The following is a 16,883-nucleotide window of genomic DNA, read 5'->3' on the forward strand; positions in this document are numbered from 1 at the left end:
CAGGTGCAGGACTACTAAGTAGTAAACTAGGTACAGAGGGGACCACATTTTCTAGCAGCCCTGGATGTGAGGGAGGAGGATATGGGAGGTAGGACAAAAATGGAGGTGTGGGGAGAACAAATTGGCGATGGGAATCCCCCTGATTTTATGTAAATATGTACCTAAAATATTATTGTCAACAATATGTAAGCCACTATGTTCAAAATAAAAATTATATTAAAAAAAAAGAATTCATGTATCACTGTTTACAAGATTAATCACTTTTAAAATTGCTAATTTACATCAAATAGCCATTATGCTTCCCCCGAATTTACCACCTGTTGAAATATGCTATATTGATTCAAATATATACTATTCTCTTTTGCACTCATATTAGAGTCATACAATGTAATGTTAACAAATAGGAGACAAAGCTAAAACATTAAATGAGTGATTCTAAGAACAGGACAAGAATTACACAAAATTAAAAAGCCACAGAGAAACTATATCATATGTTCCCAAATTTATATATACTACCCTTTTTAGAAAAAGAACTTAGTCTTTCTCCCCCCACCAAAAAATCTATATTCCTCAACTGAAGAAGAAACCCCCATTTTCACCTGCAGATATTATTGTACCTCCTGGATCATTCTAACAGCTTCGACCACCCCTTCTTCCAGGGGGTGTCACTTTGGGAAAGTCTGAACTAAATGATCAAATGTTCAATACACATTGCCATATGTGTAAAGCAGGGAAACAAATACAAATACGATTTAAAAATATGTCATAACTAACTTGACAATCTGAACATAAAAAATAATAGTAATGACATTTACTATAAATAATAGCTTAAAAGATACCAAACATGATAAAAATTTGTAAATTCATGATGCTTAGAATTCAACAGACACTTCTGAGTGTTCTGTATATAAATCATTATTCGGGAAACATATAAGGGGCTAGTAGTTGTTGTATTAAATAATTATGGATGGTGCTGGATGGCGATGGATTTCTCTCTTTGCCATTCCAGGCCACGTGGCTCCGCAACCCCATTCAGCCGGCGGGTCCCAGGCCCAGGTGAACGGCTAATGAAGACTCACTCACAGGCAGGCTTTAGGAACCATCAACTTTATTCATGCCCTATTCACCACATGTGTGTGGCCTACTCATAACCTTTTAAGCATTCAGCCATTCTAGGCTAGCCCTGCCTCTTAACCCTTTCAGCCATCTTCCCTTTGGGCTCCATGCTGGTCAAAGACCGGAACACAAAGGCCCAAAAGCCAAAGCGCCCAACAGCGCAGAAAGGGCCCGAAACCCCTCGGTCCAAGGCTTATCTAACTTTTCCAAGACCCCTCCCAGGAATGGACCGGGTCTTGCAGGTAAGGTCACACCTAATATCCGGTTCCCAAGACCCCTCCCAGAAATGGGTGGGTCTTAGGTATCTACACCCAAATCCAGGGTCTCAGCTAGGTACACCAACATTAGTATGTATCCTACCTTTTCTGCACAATAGCAAAATGCAAGAACATATGAATGCTTCTCTAAGACCACCTAAATAGCCATCAGAATGATCAAAATCAGTAGTTTCTGTCAACATATCAAAAATCATCTCAAGTGAAATGGTGATAAAGACATTCACGCACACACACATACAAAAATAAATAAAATAAGCAGTTTAATGAAAAACACCAGATCCCACTATCAATATTCACTAATATAAAAAACGATAACCAGCAATGTGTCTTTCCATGTGATACAATTAGATGTATACAAAATACACTTGAAGTATGTGTGGCAAGAAGTCAAACACGGATCGAATCTAATCAAGTCTCCAGCTCACAATTAGTTTATATAAAATATAGGGAATCAATTTAAGCTTATTAAGAGCCTCTCTAGGGATATAATCAACAATATTGAGAATATGAGAAATTTTACTGGACAAATAATCTAATTTTCTCAATCTGAGAAATTGGTAAGTCACAAAAAATAAGAAAGGAAAACGTATTATAGATTAAAAGAGATTTAAGAATTGCCTCATGCCATACTTGGTTTGACTCTTGATACAAATGACTAGCCTCAAAGAGACATTTCTGAATAAAACTATGAGAAATATGGGGGTAATTAAATATAAGTGGACAAGTAATAATATTAAGAAACTATTATTCTTTTAGAAATGGCAATGGTATAAAGGTTATTTTTAAAGACTCATTTTTAAAAAGATATGATGAAGCAATTACAAATGGATTATAATGCAGGACTGGGGTCCACAAGAAAGAAACAATGCTAGAAAAAGGTTGAAAAAACACAAGACAACTCTGAAGATGTTCTGTCACCTATCACCCTGGTTGCCAACCTTCAACAGTAGAGATCTTTTTCCCTGGGACATGCCTCTCGATTGCAAATATAAAGCAAGTTAACCTCCTCTAGTGAGCTTCTCCCACTTCATGTCACTGGTTGCTCACATGTTCAGGTTAACATTGGGAGCAGCCTACACATTAATCTACTGAATTACTCAAACTAGCCATTCTAAAACTGCATCATCTTGTCTGCTCCTTCTCACAGAAACTGAAGTATTTGCAAGTCCTTCCTTTTCTCTCTGTCTTTCCTAGTTCTTCCTCTCTCACCCTCTATCCTCATGTTGAAACATGTAGTCTCTCTCTCGAGAACTTGAGTATAATAAAATATTTCTTCCATGGTAATTATTTCCTCATCTGTTGAATATACCATAGCTGAATAATGACAGAACTTATTAAAAAAAAAAACTTGTTTCACCTTCTTTTTCTCCATCTCTCAAATCGATGATGAGATTTGAGATAGAAGGATTCCGCCCAGTTTCGGTGTATTAGACCCTTACCCCAGTTTATTACTTTTCTCTTTTTCAAACAAAACCACGCAACTTGAACTAGCTAGTCCTGCCTCCAGTTAGAGGGGGAACTAAGGGAGGCATCAAGACCAAACAGGTGCAAGATTACTAAGTTGTGGGTTAGATACAGAGGGGACCACATATTCTAGCCGACCTGGGGTGAGGGAAGAGGAAATGGGAGGTAGGACAGAAACGGAGGTGTAGGGAGGACAATTTGGTGATGGGAATCCCCCCTGATTTTATGTAAATATGTACCTAAAATATTATTGTCAACACTATGTAAATCACTATGATCAAAATAAAAATTAAAAAAAAAACTTGTTAAAAAATTAACTCATGTATGAGTTAATTCATTATGAGGCTATGTGTTCTACTTGACTCTATTTAGGTCTTTTTTAGGGGGTGGGGGCAAACCCAGTGATGCTGAGGAGTTACTCCTGGCTATGCGCTCAGAAATCGCTCCTGGCTTGGGGGACCATATGGGACACTGGGATCAAACCTAGGTCTGTCCTGGGTCAGCCATGTGCAAGGCAAAAGCCCTCCTGCTGCGCTATTGCTCAGGCCCCTATGTAGGTCTTTAAAACCTCTAAATTTTCAGGGGATTTGGAAAATATTAAAGTGTTGTTTTATTTAATTACCACAACTTCTTTGCAGTTTAAATAAATTTCATCTTAATGTTCTTCAAAGTAATAACTTATCTTGAACCTTGATTTCTCCATCTCCTGGTGTCTTATAGATTGCTTAAGTCCAAAAATCACATGTTGCACTGGTGATGGGTGGTGTTCTTTACATGACTGAAACTCAAATATAATCATGTATGTAATAAAGTTGGTTAAATAAAAAATAATAATAAAAAACCAAAAGAAACAAAAATCACAGGTAACATGAGAGAGGTGTCAATAAATAATACTAAAATAATAATAATATAATAATAAAAGACTAATGATAATGGCAGTGTCTATAATAATTTTTCAATGAATAATCATTTGTGTAAATTAATTTGTGTAGTATTAATGACTATCATTACACACCATTCTATTTACACTAAAACATGTTCTTTTAAATATCAGACTCTAAAATATATCCAATATAGCTGAATAATTCATAGAATAGGTTCTTTAGTCACTTCTATTCAAAAAATGTGTATGGATCATCAGCTCTTTGCTAAACATTGTAGATGTAACAGCAAGGCCAAACATAGTTTCTAGTCTGCTAAAACAAACAGACTGCAGAGGGTCACATATTAATCAATTCTTCAGAGATTAAATGTGTAACTGCAAACTTTATTAAGCAAAAGAAAAAAATAAAACAAAATGAACTCAATGACCTACTCAATGAGGGGTGTCAAAAGACTTCTCTAAAAGAACTGAGATCAGAACGATAATTATCATGTTAATTAGGGAGAGGAAGGTTGAAAAGAACATTCAAGTCAGAAGAAAGAATAAAGGTCCCAGAGTGGAAGGCAGCATGGTCTACTCAACAAAGGGAATTTGACACAGGTTAAGGACAGGAGGGAGGGTAAGAGAAAAAGTATTTGAACTCTGTGAGTTACTTGAAGGCATATGGTCTTGACCTCAATAATAATGAGAAGCCTATATATCAAAAAAAACTTGACCTAAGTTTCAGCTCCAACACTCTACCATTTAGTAAGATTCTGGGTTTGTCATTTGATCTTCCTGAAGTCTTCATATCTTCCAAGGAAAATGTTATAATAATTTATTTCAATATATGAATAATATTCTTATATATTACACATTATCTTACTTCTCCTTTGACTGTGGACATTCTTTGACTCTCAGGTTAAGAAACTAAACCATCCCTATCCTTAAAAAAAAAAAAAAAAAAAAAAAAAAAAAAGAAAGAAAGAAACTAAACCATCCCTATCGTAAGTTGGAATCTTCAGACACTTGGAAATTTAACTACTGAATGTGGAAACTGCTGACAGTCTACCACAGACATTCTCAACTTAAACATTTTCTCTCAAACTAAAGACACCTCAAAGCCTCGAAGCCTACATGCCCATTCTACAGATTTTCTATCTCAATTAATGATCTATTCGGTGCTTCAATGACAAAAACTGGTAACTTGGCATACAATATCAACCTCTCCCTCTTCCTCTGTCCTACAATGAATTAATTACCTTCAAGTCCTCCAGATTGTTCCGGCAACATATTTAGTAAATACCTCCCTGTTTCCTGTCCTTGATGGCTAGTTCAAGACCTCAGTCTCTTCCCAAGCAATTTCAATAACCTAAATATAAAAATTTCTAGCTCAAAGAATCCACCACAAATTCACCCTTCTGTTAGTATTATGAAACATACATTTAAGTGTCCTGCTTATATAACTTTAAAAGCTGCCCCTATGATTCCACTTCCCTCAACTCTTCCCTAGAGAATGTAAACTAATATTTAGCAGGACATAGCAGAGGCCCTTCTTAGTCATCATTTAGACCTCTTCAACCTGTTTTCTGGTCAGTCCTTCCCATACACATTCTCTATTTAAACAACAAAAATCTTATGCTTCTACAAATGCACAGTGCAGATCTCCCAAAGGAGAATTAAGATAGTATATAATATATAAGAATATTATTCATATATTGAAATAAATTATTATCACATTTTTTTTTGTGATGGACATTCTTTGACTCTCAGGGTAAGAAAATCAACCATCCCTATTTTATTTTAAGTTGGAATCTTCAAACACTCCAGTAGAAGACATAGATCATTGCTAATAGCCCCATGATGAGGCAGAATACCAGCCAAGTACAAGTAATGAGTATTAATATATGTGAAATGAGTAAGTACGGATTAAAATAAAGGGCCATGATTTCAGATTGCTAGATAAGCTAACCAAATAGAAATCTTGAAGAAAATAAGGAGATTCTTTAGCAAGAAAGAAGCTTACTATCATTGAAGGCTTACCATGAGAGATGCTTGCTGATATAGAGGATCAAAATTTATGTATCAGCTCAGAAACTGACTTAGTGTTCTCAAAAGTACTTTAAACTACAAATTTTGCATTCTATGTGGCTCTTCCCATTTTCTGTCATTGGTGCTATCCATGCCTTATACCTTTGCACAGAACAACCACATAAATAATATCAACATAAAGTTTTACCCTAAAATGACTCTAAGAAAAAACATTTTAGTATAATGTTAATTCCAACCATATTAAAGATCTAAGAACAGTTTCATTCTGAAAAGTTATTTTTTACACAGGGGTTGAAAAACAATAGTACTAACATATATAGGGGTATACTATCGTAAACAGCTAAGCTAAAATGAGATGAAGTCATCTTAATAAAGTCACCTTAAGTAATCCTAATGATTAAACCTATAGCTACAAACTATTAAAGCAATTGTGAACTTTTGCATAATAATTTTTCTAATTTTCCAAGATGAAATAAAATAATTTAGCTGTCACTGAATATGATTAAACAGTTATGGACACTGCAATTATATATAGCTATTCTATCTTCTTACATTTTTTCCAAAATTAAAAACATAAAACATAGTTTTTGAGAAAAATGACATACTAGCTTAGCTGTTGTATGTCTCATTTTAGCTTATTTACTCATTTTAGCTTAGCTGTTTGCTATAGTATACCCCTATATTTGTTAGAACATAACAGTTTAATAAAATTCTTAGAAAGGCCAGTTCTCCATGTGTACATATAAATATGAAATTTTCTGTTACAGACATATTATGGATTTTGATTATACCTTTGTAAAAATAAACATAATTTCCTAAATCAAAATTTTATGTATGTAATATTTCATAAACATTATAAAATGTATACCTACAATTTCCACCAAATAATGTCAGACTCATAAAACAGATTGTCAACTTCAACTGTCTAAAATACATATTATATATTCTCATGGAAGATGAATAAACACAAATCTTCAGATCATAACTGACATATGTCCAAAGACACCTGCCTGAACTTTCATTTTTTTAATGCACAATTAATTAGTAAAGTCAAATGCAGGAAAGGGAGAGAATTTCATTACAATTCTGTTTCTAAAGTTGGGAGATCCCAAATCTCTGTTAGCTAATATTAAAAGTGCAAATTTTAATTAGGTGCCATTAGAAGTATATTTCTTAGGAAAATACGGACTTTAAGCTATTATTTTTGGTAAAAAAAAATCTTGTTTATTTGAAGTCTGGCAGCCCAATGAAAATTACTGTTCAGTAATATGTCTGTTTCACGTGATCAAGCTTATTGACTCTGCCTTTCGGTCAGTTCATACCTTAACAGTTTCCCTTTAACCATGGCATGAGAAACTACAAAAAACAAATAATAATATTGACAAAGTGATAAAAAATAGACAATAGAAATAATGCTGAAGTCAATCAAGAGACTGCTTTTGTGTATCAGTAAGTATAAACATCTATTAATTATAGATGTATAAATCAAAAGCACCCTGCACTTATTCCAATAATTTTTATAGAACATGTTATCTTTAAGATATGGAAACTATAAATCTCACTCTGACCATGAGATTCTGCCTATATTGTCTGGACAAAATTATTAGTAGATGTTCCCTTTTATCACTCTAAAAATTGCCCATTTCTATCTGGAATCCCTATCTAGAGTGCAGGTAAAAGAAGAGCAAAATACCTCATTATACAGTGTTGTGCAGTTGAGAGAGTAAATTTCAATTCAGCATTTTTCCATGCCCCTGCTATCAACTACTCTAAATGGGGAAAGATAACAGAGGAGACAGGAGGCTTACCATCCCCATCTGCAGAAAATATCTGCTCTAAAAGTTACCCTCTCTTCAAAATGCATTTCTTAAGAATCACATCCCATGTTTGCTCAGCAGCCACACTATATAAAAATTGCATGAATCTAAAGTTTATGTGAAATGCATTATGAAAACCCACTATTCTTTGTTAGATGAATCTTCTATTCCTTAGCCAAAAATGCCAAAACAATAAATTCCTTGTATAAAATAAATCTGAGAGGCATCAAATAAAGATTTTCTTATGAGTAGATAAATACTGTGTGACTGTCCTTATCTACTTGTGAAAAATCTCTGAAAACACCTGCAATTCACTCTAGATGGCCAGAGAAAGAATAACAGGACATTGAGTCTGTGCTAACTCATCTACCTCATGGAGAGCTCACAAGCAGAACTAGATTTCCTATTAACCTTTGAAGCTTTCTTCAAGTTTCTTGTTCATAGATAATCAATGTATTTTCTCTCCTTAACTTCATTAACTTTCTCTTTGTGAAAAGTAATGCTTTTTATTTGATGGTCAAAAATTATCAGATATGAAAACATTCAAGAAATAAAACAATTTTAGCTAGACAGTTGATAGTCCTAAGAATGGGGCAGATAAAGATATGAGGACTCTTAATTTCTTTTTTTTTTTTTTTTTTTTTTTTGGGTTTTTGGGCCACACCCGGTGACGCTCAGGGGTTACTCCTGGTTATGCGCTCAGAAGTCGCTCCTGGCTTGGGGGACCATATGGGGCGCCGGGGGATCGAACCGCGGTCTGTCCGAGGCTAGCGCAGGCAAGCACCTTACCTTTAGCGCCACCGCCCGGCCCGGACTCTTAATTTCTAAATTACCTGAACACAGAAACCAGAAACACCCTGCCTGCAGTTGGGAGTCCTGTATCCAATCTTTATCTGCTCCCTCTCCCAGAGAAAGATCATCTTCAGAGACTTTGCTTTTGCTTCCTCTTTCCTCACACAACCCCATATGAAATGTAAAACCCCTTAGGCTTAGTTATCATTAGATAGGAATTTGTCTGTTATATGCCCTTTTTCCCATGTTGATTATTCCTGAACAATAAATGTCCTACATAGAGGACAGTCAGGGCTCTCAGTCCAGGATGCTCTGAGCCCCCTGGCCCCATGCTTTTCTCTATTATAATGTCTGTCTTGTTTTCTTAATTCTCACGGTGCCCTTGCTTCAAGCCAGTTCACCCGGGGGTGGACTATAGTGAGAAGTGGTAATTAAAAACTGAACAAATTGAACATTATCCTTTCAGAAAATAAGACTATCAGATTAATGCATCTGCTCTTCAATTTCAAAACTTCTCAGAGACTCATACGTATCCCTATTTTCAGGAACAAAAATTTACTCCTTACCATAGTAAATTTTTACTGCATTTAGGGGCCAAAATGGTATCACAACAAGTAGGGAACTTGCTCTTAACCAACCTGAGTTCAATCCCCAATATCATATATGGCCCCTGAGAAATGCCAGAAGTGATTCCTGAGCACAGATCTAAGAGGAAACCCTGAACACCTCTAGGTGTGACCCCAAAACCCAGAAAAAAATTAAGTAATTTTATTTTATTTATTCATTCTATGTAAAATAGAATGGAATAAAGCTTTTATTTAGGGGCCAGAGAGATAGCATGGAGGTAAGGCATTTTCCTTTCATGCAGGAGGTCATCGGTTCAAATCCCGGTGCCCCATATGGTCTCCCGTGCCTGTCAGGAGCAATTTCTGAGCCTGGAGCCAGGAATAACCCCTGAGCACTGCCGGGTGTGACCCAAAAACCACAAAAAAGAAAAAGCTTTTATTTATTTTAATAAAATTGCCATCAAAATAGTAAAATTGGGATATCTCAAGTAAAAACAATCCATTTCCTTGATTTATTGTGGCTAGAATTTGAATGGTCTCAGAAGTTCTTTATTCCACCCCCTTTGGTTTTTGGGTCACACCCAGTTATACTCTGGACTTACTTCTGGTTCTTCACTAAGGATTTGGGGTCCATATGTGATTCTGGCAATTTAACTCTAGTCAGTCACACTCAAGGCAAGTGCTATCACCCCAGCACTATCTCTCTGCTCTGCCCCCCCCCCGAATTCTTAAGACAGTGGAATCATATGTATTGTATCATATATAACTTTTCCTATCACAAATCCACCAGTAATGTCTAGTATCTTGCTGCCAACCTGCCATAACTGCACTCGAATCAGGTATCTTTAATGGGTGCCGGAACTTGCCACTTCACAGATGGCAATTAAGGTGGAACCACAGCAGTGAAGCACATACAGAACCTTTGTGAATTTGCAGGTGCTGTGAATTATTTCTGCTTACATAATTCTATGCTTTATGCTTAAAAGAAATTAAATACTCAAAGAGCACATTTTACTAAAAAATAAAGCTAAAAATATATTCAGTTTGATTTTCTAACTCCCAAAACAACAAAACTCATTTGTGTTGGTCCATGGGGTTTTCTCATTGAAGAATTATTTTTCTTTATCCTAAAATCTTGGAGAAGGATGTGGAAGGGTATTACGAATATAACTGAAATAGGCACATTCCATTGAAAATGTTGAATGAACAAGTTATAGGTTTCACTCTTACAAGTGAGGAGGTTAGGTTTCTCAGCTCTACAACACCAGAGGCAAGAACAATGCTCCTCTCCAAAGCCAACAGATGAAGTGGGGTCTAAGAAATGAGGTTTATGTGCCACATACCATAGAGTTTCATTTTAATTTCAAAGAGAACTGAAAGCAAAGACTAAAGCCGCATGCCTACCAGTGGAGAGATCTAACCAGCAGAACCAGCCTAATAAGAGGCAGACTCTAAAATGCAGATGCTCAGGCCTGGCCCCAGACACACTAAACCGGAAACTGCATGGGTTTGCTCTGGAGGACTTGGACTCAGCCTGTGGACTGCTAATCTCTTCCTACACAGGCTGTTTACTTTGCTGCAAATAAAGTCACCATTTCTAGTAGGACAACTTTAACCACACTAAGAGGAAAGCAAAGCAGGATTTTTGAATCCCTGTTCTCTGCTTACTAGCAAGTTACTGAATGTCTCTGTAAAACTTCTCTTATCCTTAATAAGAAAACTATTATCTAGGACCGTTAAGAGGATTAGGTGAGAGTATGTAAGGAGACCCAGAAAAGAGCCAAGTGAAAAGCTAAAAGTGCTTCTTACTCACTAAGAAAGTCCAGGATCTGTAACGCTGCTTTAAGTCTGAGAGAAATAACATAAGCATTTCAGATAATTCTAGTAAAACTCCCATGACATAATGTAATTGAAAATGATGATCTTGAAATTTATATTGAAAGATAAATCTTTTTTCTCATACAAGGAAAGATAAGCTTATCATCAACAAATCTATTTCCCCTTGTTTCTCTCATTTTGGCTTATCTGATCCCAATTATCCCTATACCAGCATTATTATAACATTTTTCTATGCTGAGAATTACCTGTGTTTTTTTTACTCCTCATTCCTATTCACAGTATGTACAACAGCTGTAACTTACCTCTAATTTTTGCTCCTGTGGTTACCAACATTCCATTCAAATAGCTCTTATAAGAAAATAAATTTAAAGTAGCCTCTCGAATTACCATAACTTTACTCATTAGTATTCATCATTTACTATTATTTATCCTTCTTAGAAAATTTTAACTTCTCATTGTATTAAAATAGCAGAAAAGATTGCTCTGAGGTCATTCAATCCATATTCTCAAGCACTGGGACTAAACTATCCTAGAGTGAGTGATTAACAAAAACTATAGTAGGAAATAAAGATATAAATTCATGTCAATTTCTATTTTATGTGTGTGGTTTCCAAGACATAACTAGAGAGAAGTATGTACTATACTATTTGTCTTCCTATAACTCAATAATTATGTTAGGGTGCTGAAATCAGAAACAATATAAATGTAATTATAACACAATACAAAAGCCTTGCAGTTTTCCTAAAACCATGTGTTTTCAATGTTAAGAAATATATAATAACAAATGTTAGATAAAAATTATGTTATGAAAATATTTTAAAATGTGCTCATTGTTAGACAGCGAGAACAGATAAATAAAATCAACAAATTGGGTAAACTTAAACAATACAAATAAAATACTTATTAATACGTATAAACTATGAAATGAAATGAACTATGTATAAAAATATAAAATGAAGGTGAAGCTCACTGATAGTGGCGGAGGTAAAAAATAAAGTAACAGAAGCAGAAGCATAACATTTCAAACCTTTTAGATTGTCAAAAATTTAAAAGGAAGCATAGTAACACCACCAAGACTGCAACCAATATTTATGTACATATAGTGAAATGTATTAATTAATTAATATTTTATTTCTAGGGTCTAGATTCACAGGATAGGATGGATTAAAGAAATGTAGCAGTGGCTACAGTAATAATAATATTACTCTTAAAAAACAATAACTCATAATTATTTCAAAGGATTCCTTTGATATAGCTATCTACATCTTGGAATCTTCTGAGTGACATTATCATAGTGGTAGCAAAAGCAGTAGTGTGGTAACAGCTGTATTATTATTACATTTACTACATTTACATTACTACATTTATTACATTTACTACATTAGTACCTTACTAATACTCTAGACAATTATTCTAAGTATTACTTATATAACTCTAGTCCTTCATTAAATCTCTAAAAATAGGAAACTGCACCATACTTTATAGACCAAGAATATAAGGCTTAAATATGCCCAATCTACATAAATAAATATTAGCTACTTTTTTATTGATAGATATCCTTTAATCTAGCAATCCACTCCTTTGACTCTAAACAAAGGAACAATTATAACAAAAACTAGAGAATATACAGACATATAAATGGGCATATTAAATAGGTATGTTAAATAGGATTGAGTAAATATTTCTATTTGAACCAAAGAAAATGTAGAGTTATGCATTTGGTGCTATTAATATGGGTAATTTTGTTGGAGAGGTAATACTGAGGAAAGAGGAGAACTGGAGGAAGGAAGAAACAAACTCAAAACACAAACACAAACATGAAAAACAAAACACAAACACAAAACATGAAAAAGTAATGAAAAAGATAATTACACCTTGCACAAAGTTGGCCTGGGTTTGATTATGGACATTGCATATGGTGCCTGAGCTTTCCATGAGTGCTCCCTTGATCATAAAGCCAGGAGTAAGCCCTGCATATAGCCAGGTGGAATCACACAACCCCCAAAATTAATATTTTACATTCCTTCCCTGTAAAAAAAATCTTGCAAAGCTTTAAGGAACATGTGTTTGATTTGTTCATTTTTTATATAAACATTTTATTGTTGTTATTTTTATTTGTTTGTTTTAGGGCCACATTCAGAGGTACTCAAGGATTATTCCTTGCTCTCAGCAATTACTTCTGGAGAGCTACAGAAACCATATAAGATGCCAGTGATCAAACGCAAGTCAGTCACATGCAAGGTAAGTGCCCTACCCATTGGACTCACTCTCGCCCCAGGGAGCTATTTTTTGAAAGCAGACTTCATTTCTCAGAAGAGCAATGCTTTCATTAAAAGATTTGGGTGTCCCAAAGCAGCATTCTTTGTGGAATAACAACAAAAATTTTAGCATTAACAAATCTTTGGTAAGTCACTCACCTACTTAGTTTCTCATCCACAAAGTATGTAAATTAAACCATGTCATCTTTAAATCCAATTTTAAGTTATAAAAATTTAATCATCTTAATTTTTAAGTAAAATATTGATAATTTAGTAAATATGTGTGAGAAAATAAATCTTATATCAAGCTTGAAATCTGCTTCACAGTTAAGCAGATAATTTTGTAATCCACATTAAAGCTACTTTTTTTTTTAGAATTAAAATATTCAATAAGATCAACTGGTGACTTTCCATTTCCAAGCAGTAAATTTAACTACACAGTGCTTTAAATTTTCATCTGGAAAAAAGTTGCCTGTTTATGTCTCTCAGATATATAAGAATTAATCTGTCACCTTGAAATAAAGCCATACATAGACTATGTCAATGATAAATTATAATGCCATCTTCCAAAGACCATGTGCAAGATAAAAGGCAGTCAATACCAATCAACTGAATAAGTTATACATAGACTCCTAGCAGAAAATTTTGACAAAAATTTGCAAAAAAAAAATACAGTAGTTATCTAATTAATTAAGCATAACAGCTTCCAAATGTGAGGCTCAGTTTAAAGTGTAAGTTTTCATCATAAATTCTACAAATAACATGATTATTAGTGACAATAAAAAGGCATGCCTGGATGCAAAGTAAAGTTACCAGGACCTCAAACATAATGATTTTATTTATGATAAGTCCACAAACTTGTCATATTTTATGCATTCTGATTTCCTTAAGTGGTTGTGGGATTTTCTAAAAGCTATATAAAATCCCTTAAAACTTTGCCAACTTTGAAGCAGTTGCATGAAAAACATCTTTTCAGAATGTATGGAATTGCCTTGAGGTGGGAGGGAAATCTGTCCAGTTTTTGGATAGGATATCCGGGAATAAATTTCTATAAAAACAGTAAAATTCCTGGCCCTAACCAGATTTTAAAGGCTCGGAGAGAACTAGAAATAATTTATGACTTGTCAGTTATCTGAAATTCCTAAAATCAAGAAGTTCCCTTAATAGTGTGACATCAGTTTCTTATCTGCAAGCAGAAGCACGAGCATTTATTTATATCCCTAGATTAACTTCGCACCTACCTTTACTGTCACTAGTACCCATAGTTGGTTTGTTTGTTGTTGTTGTTGTTTTTTGAAAGCACGAAGAGAAATTATTGGAATTACATCAAAGTCTTTTAAAGAATGCAATTGAATTTTTCTTTAAAAATAAAAATAAAATAAAGAAGAGGATGTGATGTGCTTCCAGATAATGAATTCATACTTCGCCCAGTTCTGGGGCCCCCTGTTGGGTGCCCTTGAACCTTTTGACTTACCCAGAAGAGCAGATTGAGGGCGTAGAGCAGGCAGCGCAGGCACTTGACAGAATCTTCTCTGGCCATGGTGAGCCCAAAGAGGGAGAACCCCCATCCTTTCACCACATCCTAAACCATAGCGCCAGGGAGCAGCCGCCAGGATCTGCAAAGTGTGTGTGTGTGGGGGGGGGGGGGAGAACCAGGGACACCTCACCACCAAGCTCCCTGCACCCAGCCCACTGCACCCCAGCCAGCCCTCTATCTGGACACCCCCACGTCTGGTTTCTCCCAGATGTCACTTATTCAAGTGAGAGCAACAACAGCCTAAACTTGCCCCCCAAGTTGCAACTTGGTTTCAGGGGCACCTGCTGGAGAGAGAAAGGGGTTCGGTCCCAGCAGAAACGAAGACGGCCCAGAGACACCCCAACTTCAGATGAGACAGAAGCGCAATGCAAAGTGTCCCCCAGAAGCAAACGCTCCCCACTCGGGCTGGTCAGCCTGGCTCCAAGAATCGGGAAGGGCAGAAGCCAACTAGACGTTCCCAGAGCCTCCCAGGTAGCCTTAGAAAGCCCCCCAAGAGTTAAGTTCCCCGACACCCCAGCGCACCCCTCTACTGCCGGCCGCGCTCGCTGCTAAACTTGAGCTGGAGTCCCGCCCGCGACTCGGGTTTCCTGGGGAGAACGTGAGAAATGAAGTTGGGTCTCCCCGGAATGCGGTGGGGACGGTCGAGGAAAGCCGCGCCGCGACAGCTGTGCACCCTCTGTGGGGGTTCGGTTCGGTTCGGTTCGGTCGGTTCGGTTCGGTTCGGCCCGTCTCTCCGCGCCGCGACCCCGCGCTCCCACCCACCCACCCGCCTGCCCCGGGAGCACAAAGCCGAGCGCGGTCACGGGCCCCCGCGGCGCCTCCGCGCGCCCCCTGCAGGATGCGGGGGAAGCGCAGTCGCCGGGGCGCGCGGAAGCCCCCAGCGAGTCCCAGCGGGGCAGCCCAGCCCGCGCGCGGGGCAGGAAAGGCCAAGCGAGCGCTGCCTTTCCTTTCGGGCGGCCACTCACCCCCGGCCTGGGCTAGGCGTCCCGGGCACCCCCTCTGCTGGGGGGCGTTGGGAGCCCACCGCGGGGGCTCATCGGGGGGCGGGACGTCGCTCCCCGAGCGCCGCCAGGCTGCGGTGGAGGCTGGAGAGGGAGACGCGCGGCTCTCTTCCTCTGGCCCCTCCTGGGAAAAAGAAAAAGAGAGAGGGTTCAGGTTGAGAGCGAGAGAGAGAGAGGAGAAAAAGTGGGAAAGACAGAGAAAGAGAGAGAAAAAAGAGGGAGGGAGGAGGAGAGAGAGTTGGGGAGAGGGAGAGAGAGAGAGAGAGAGAGAGAGAGAGAGAGAGAGAGAGAGAGAGAGAGAGAGAGAGAGAGAGAGAGAGAGAGGAGAAAAAGTGGGAGAGACAGAAAGAGAGAGAAAGAAGAGGGAGGGAGGAGAGAGAGTTGGAGAGAGAGACAAGAGAAGAGAGGGAGAGAGAAAAGAGTGGGAGACAGTAGGGCAGAAAAGAGAGGAGAGGAGAGAAGAGAGGATGAGAAGAGGGAATTGGGAGACAGTGGGAAAGAAAGGAGAGTGGAAGAGAGAGGAGAGATAAAGACAGACAAGAGAGGGAGAGCGTGGAGAAGAGAGAAGAGGGAAAAGATGAGAGGAAAAAGAAGGGAGGGAGTGGAGCAGAGGAGAGAAGATGAGAGGGGGAGAGAAAAAGGGGAGAGAGAGGAAGAGACAGGGAGAAAGAGAGAGAGAGAGAGAGAGAGAGAGAGAGAGAGAGAGAGAGAGAGAGAGAGAGAGAGAGAGAGAGAGAGAGAGAGAGAGAGAGAGAGAGAGAGAGAGAGAGAGAGAGAGAGAGAGAGAGAGAGAGAGAATGTGATGTGTCTTGGGCAACAGTTGCTTGAAAGTCTCTGCTAAGCCACCTCCCAGCGCCCTGTCCCTCCCAAGTCGGCCAAGTCTGGAGGAGCCTGTGGTGGAGGCGACCAAGGCCACGCATGCTCGGGCTCGGGCTGCGATCTGCACCGGCTGGGCCCCGGGTGTGTTTGGGATCCTCCCAGGCACCCTTCACCTCTCCAAGGTCGGGCAGCTAGGAAGTCAAAAAGCTGGGGTGGAAAAAGCTTGTCTTTGTAGCCCTTTAAAAAGGAGCTGTCGGAGAAGAGGGAGGTTGAGTGATTGCCACAAGGAAATAGTCCAACAGGCTTTTATTCTATGAAAAATATTTGTGTTTGAGAAGGGGGGCCAAGGAGTGGCCCAACCCAATTCCTGCAGTGAGAAACTAGTTTTTACGACCTTTCTAGAACCGCCTTCCGTGATTTGTCATTAATAGAGTGCCCTAGGAACCTTCTTTATAACTTTGCTGCACTCCCTGGTTTGCAAA

At 37.9% G+C, this 16,883-nt stretch overlaps 1 protein-coding gene across 1 annotated transcript in view; it reads right to left on the bottom strand.

Annotated features, from left to right (window-relative positions):
• Positions 1 to 15,149, bottom strand: part of TSPAN12 (tetraspanin 12) — an 83,697-nt gene extending 68,548 nt beyond the window's left edge. The window contains exons 1-2 of the mRNA XM_049771116.1: positions 15,104 to 15,149; positions 14,519 to 14,660 (exon numbers count right to left, since the gene is read on the bottom strand). Coding sequence (XP_049627073.1) covers positions 14,519 to 14,584 — 66 coding nt within the window. The 5' untranslated portion in view covers positions 14,585 to 14,660; positions 15,104 to 15,149. The remainder of the gene's footprint in view (positions 1 to 14,518; positions 14,661 to 15,103) is intronic.
• Between the last annotated feature and the right edge of the window lie 1,734 nt (positions 15,150 to 16,883).

This window comes from Suncus etruscus, chromosome 1 (assembly GCF_024139225.1).
Source record: "Suncus etruscus isolate mSunEtr1 chromosome 1, mSunEtr1.pri.cur, whole genome shotgun sequence".
Taxonomy (NCBI): domain Eukaryota; kingdom Metazoa; phylum Chordata; class Mammalia; order Eulipotyphla; family Soricidae; genus Suncus; species Suncus etruscus.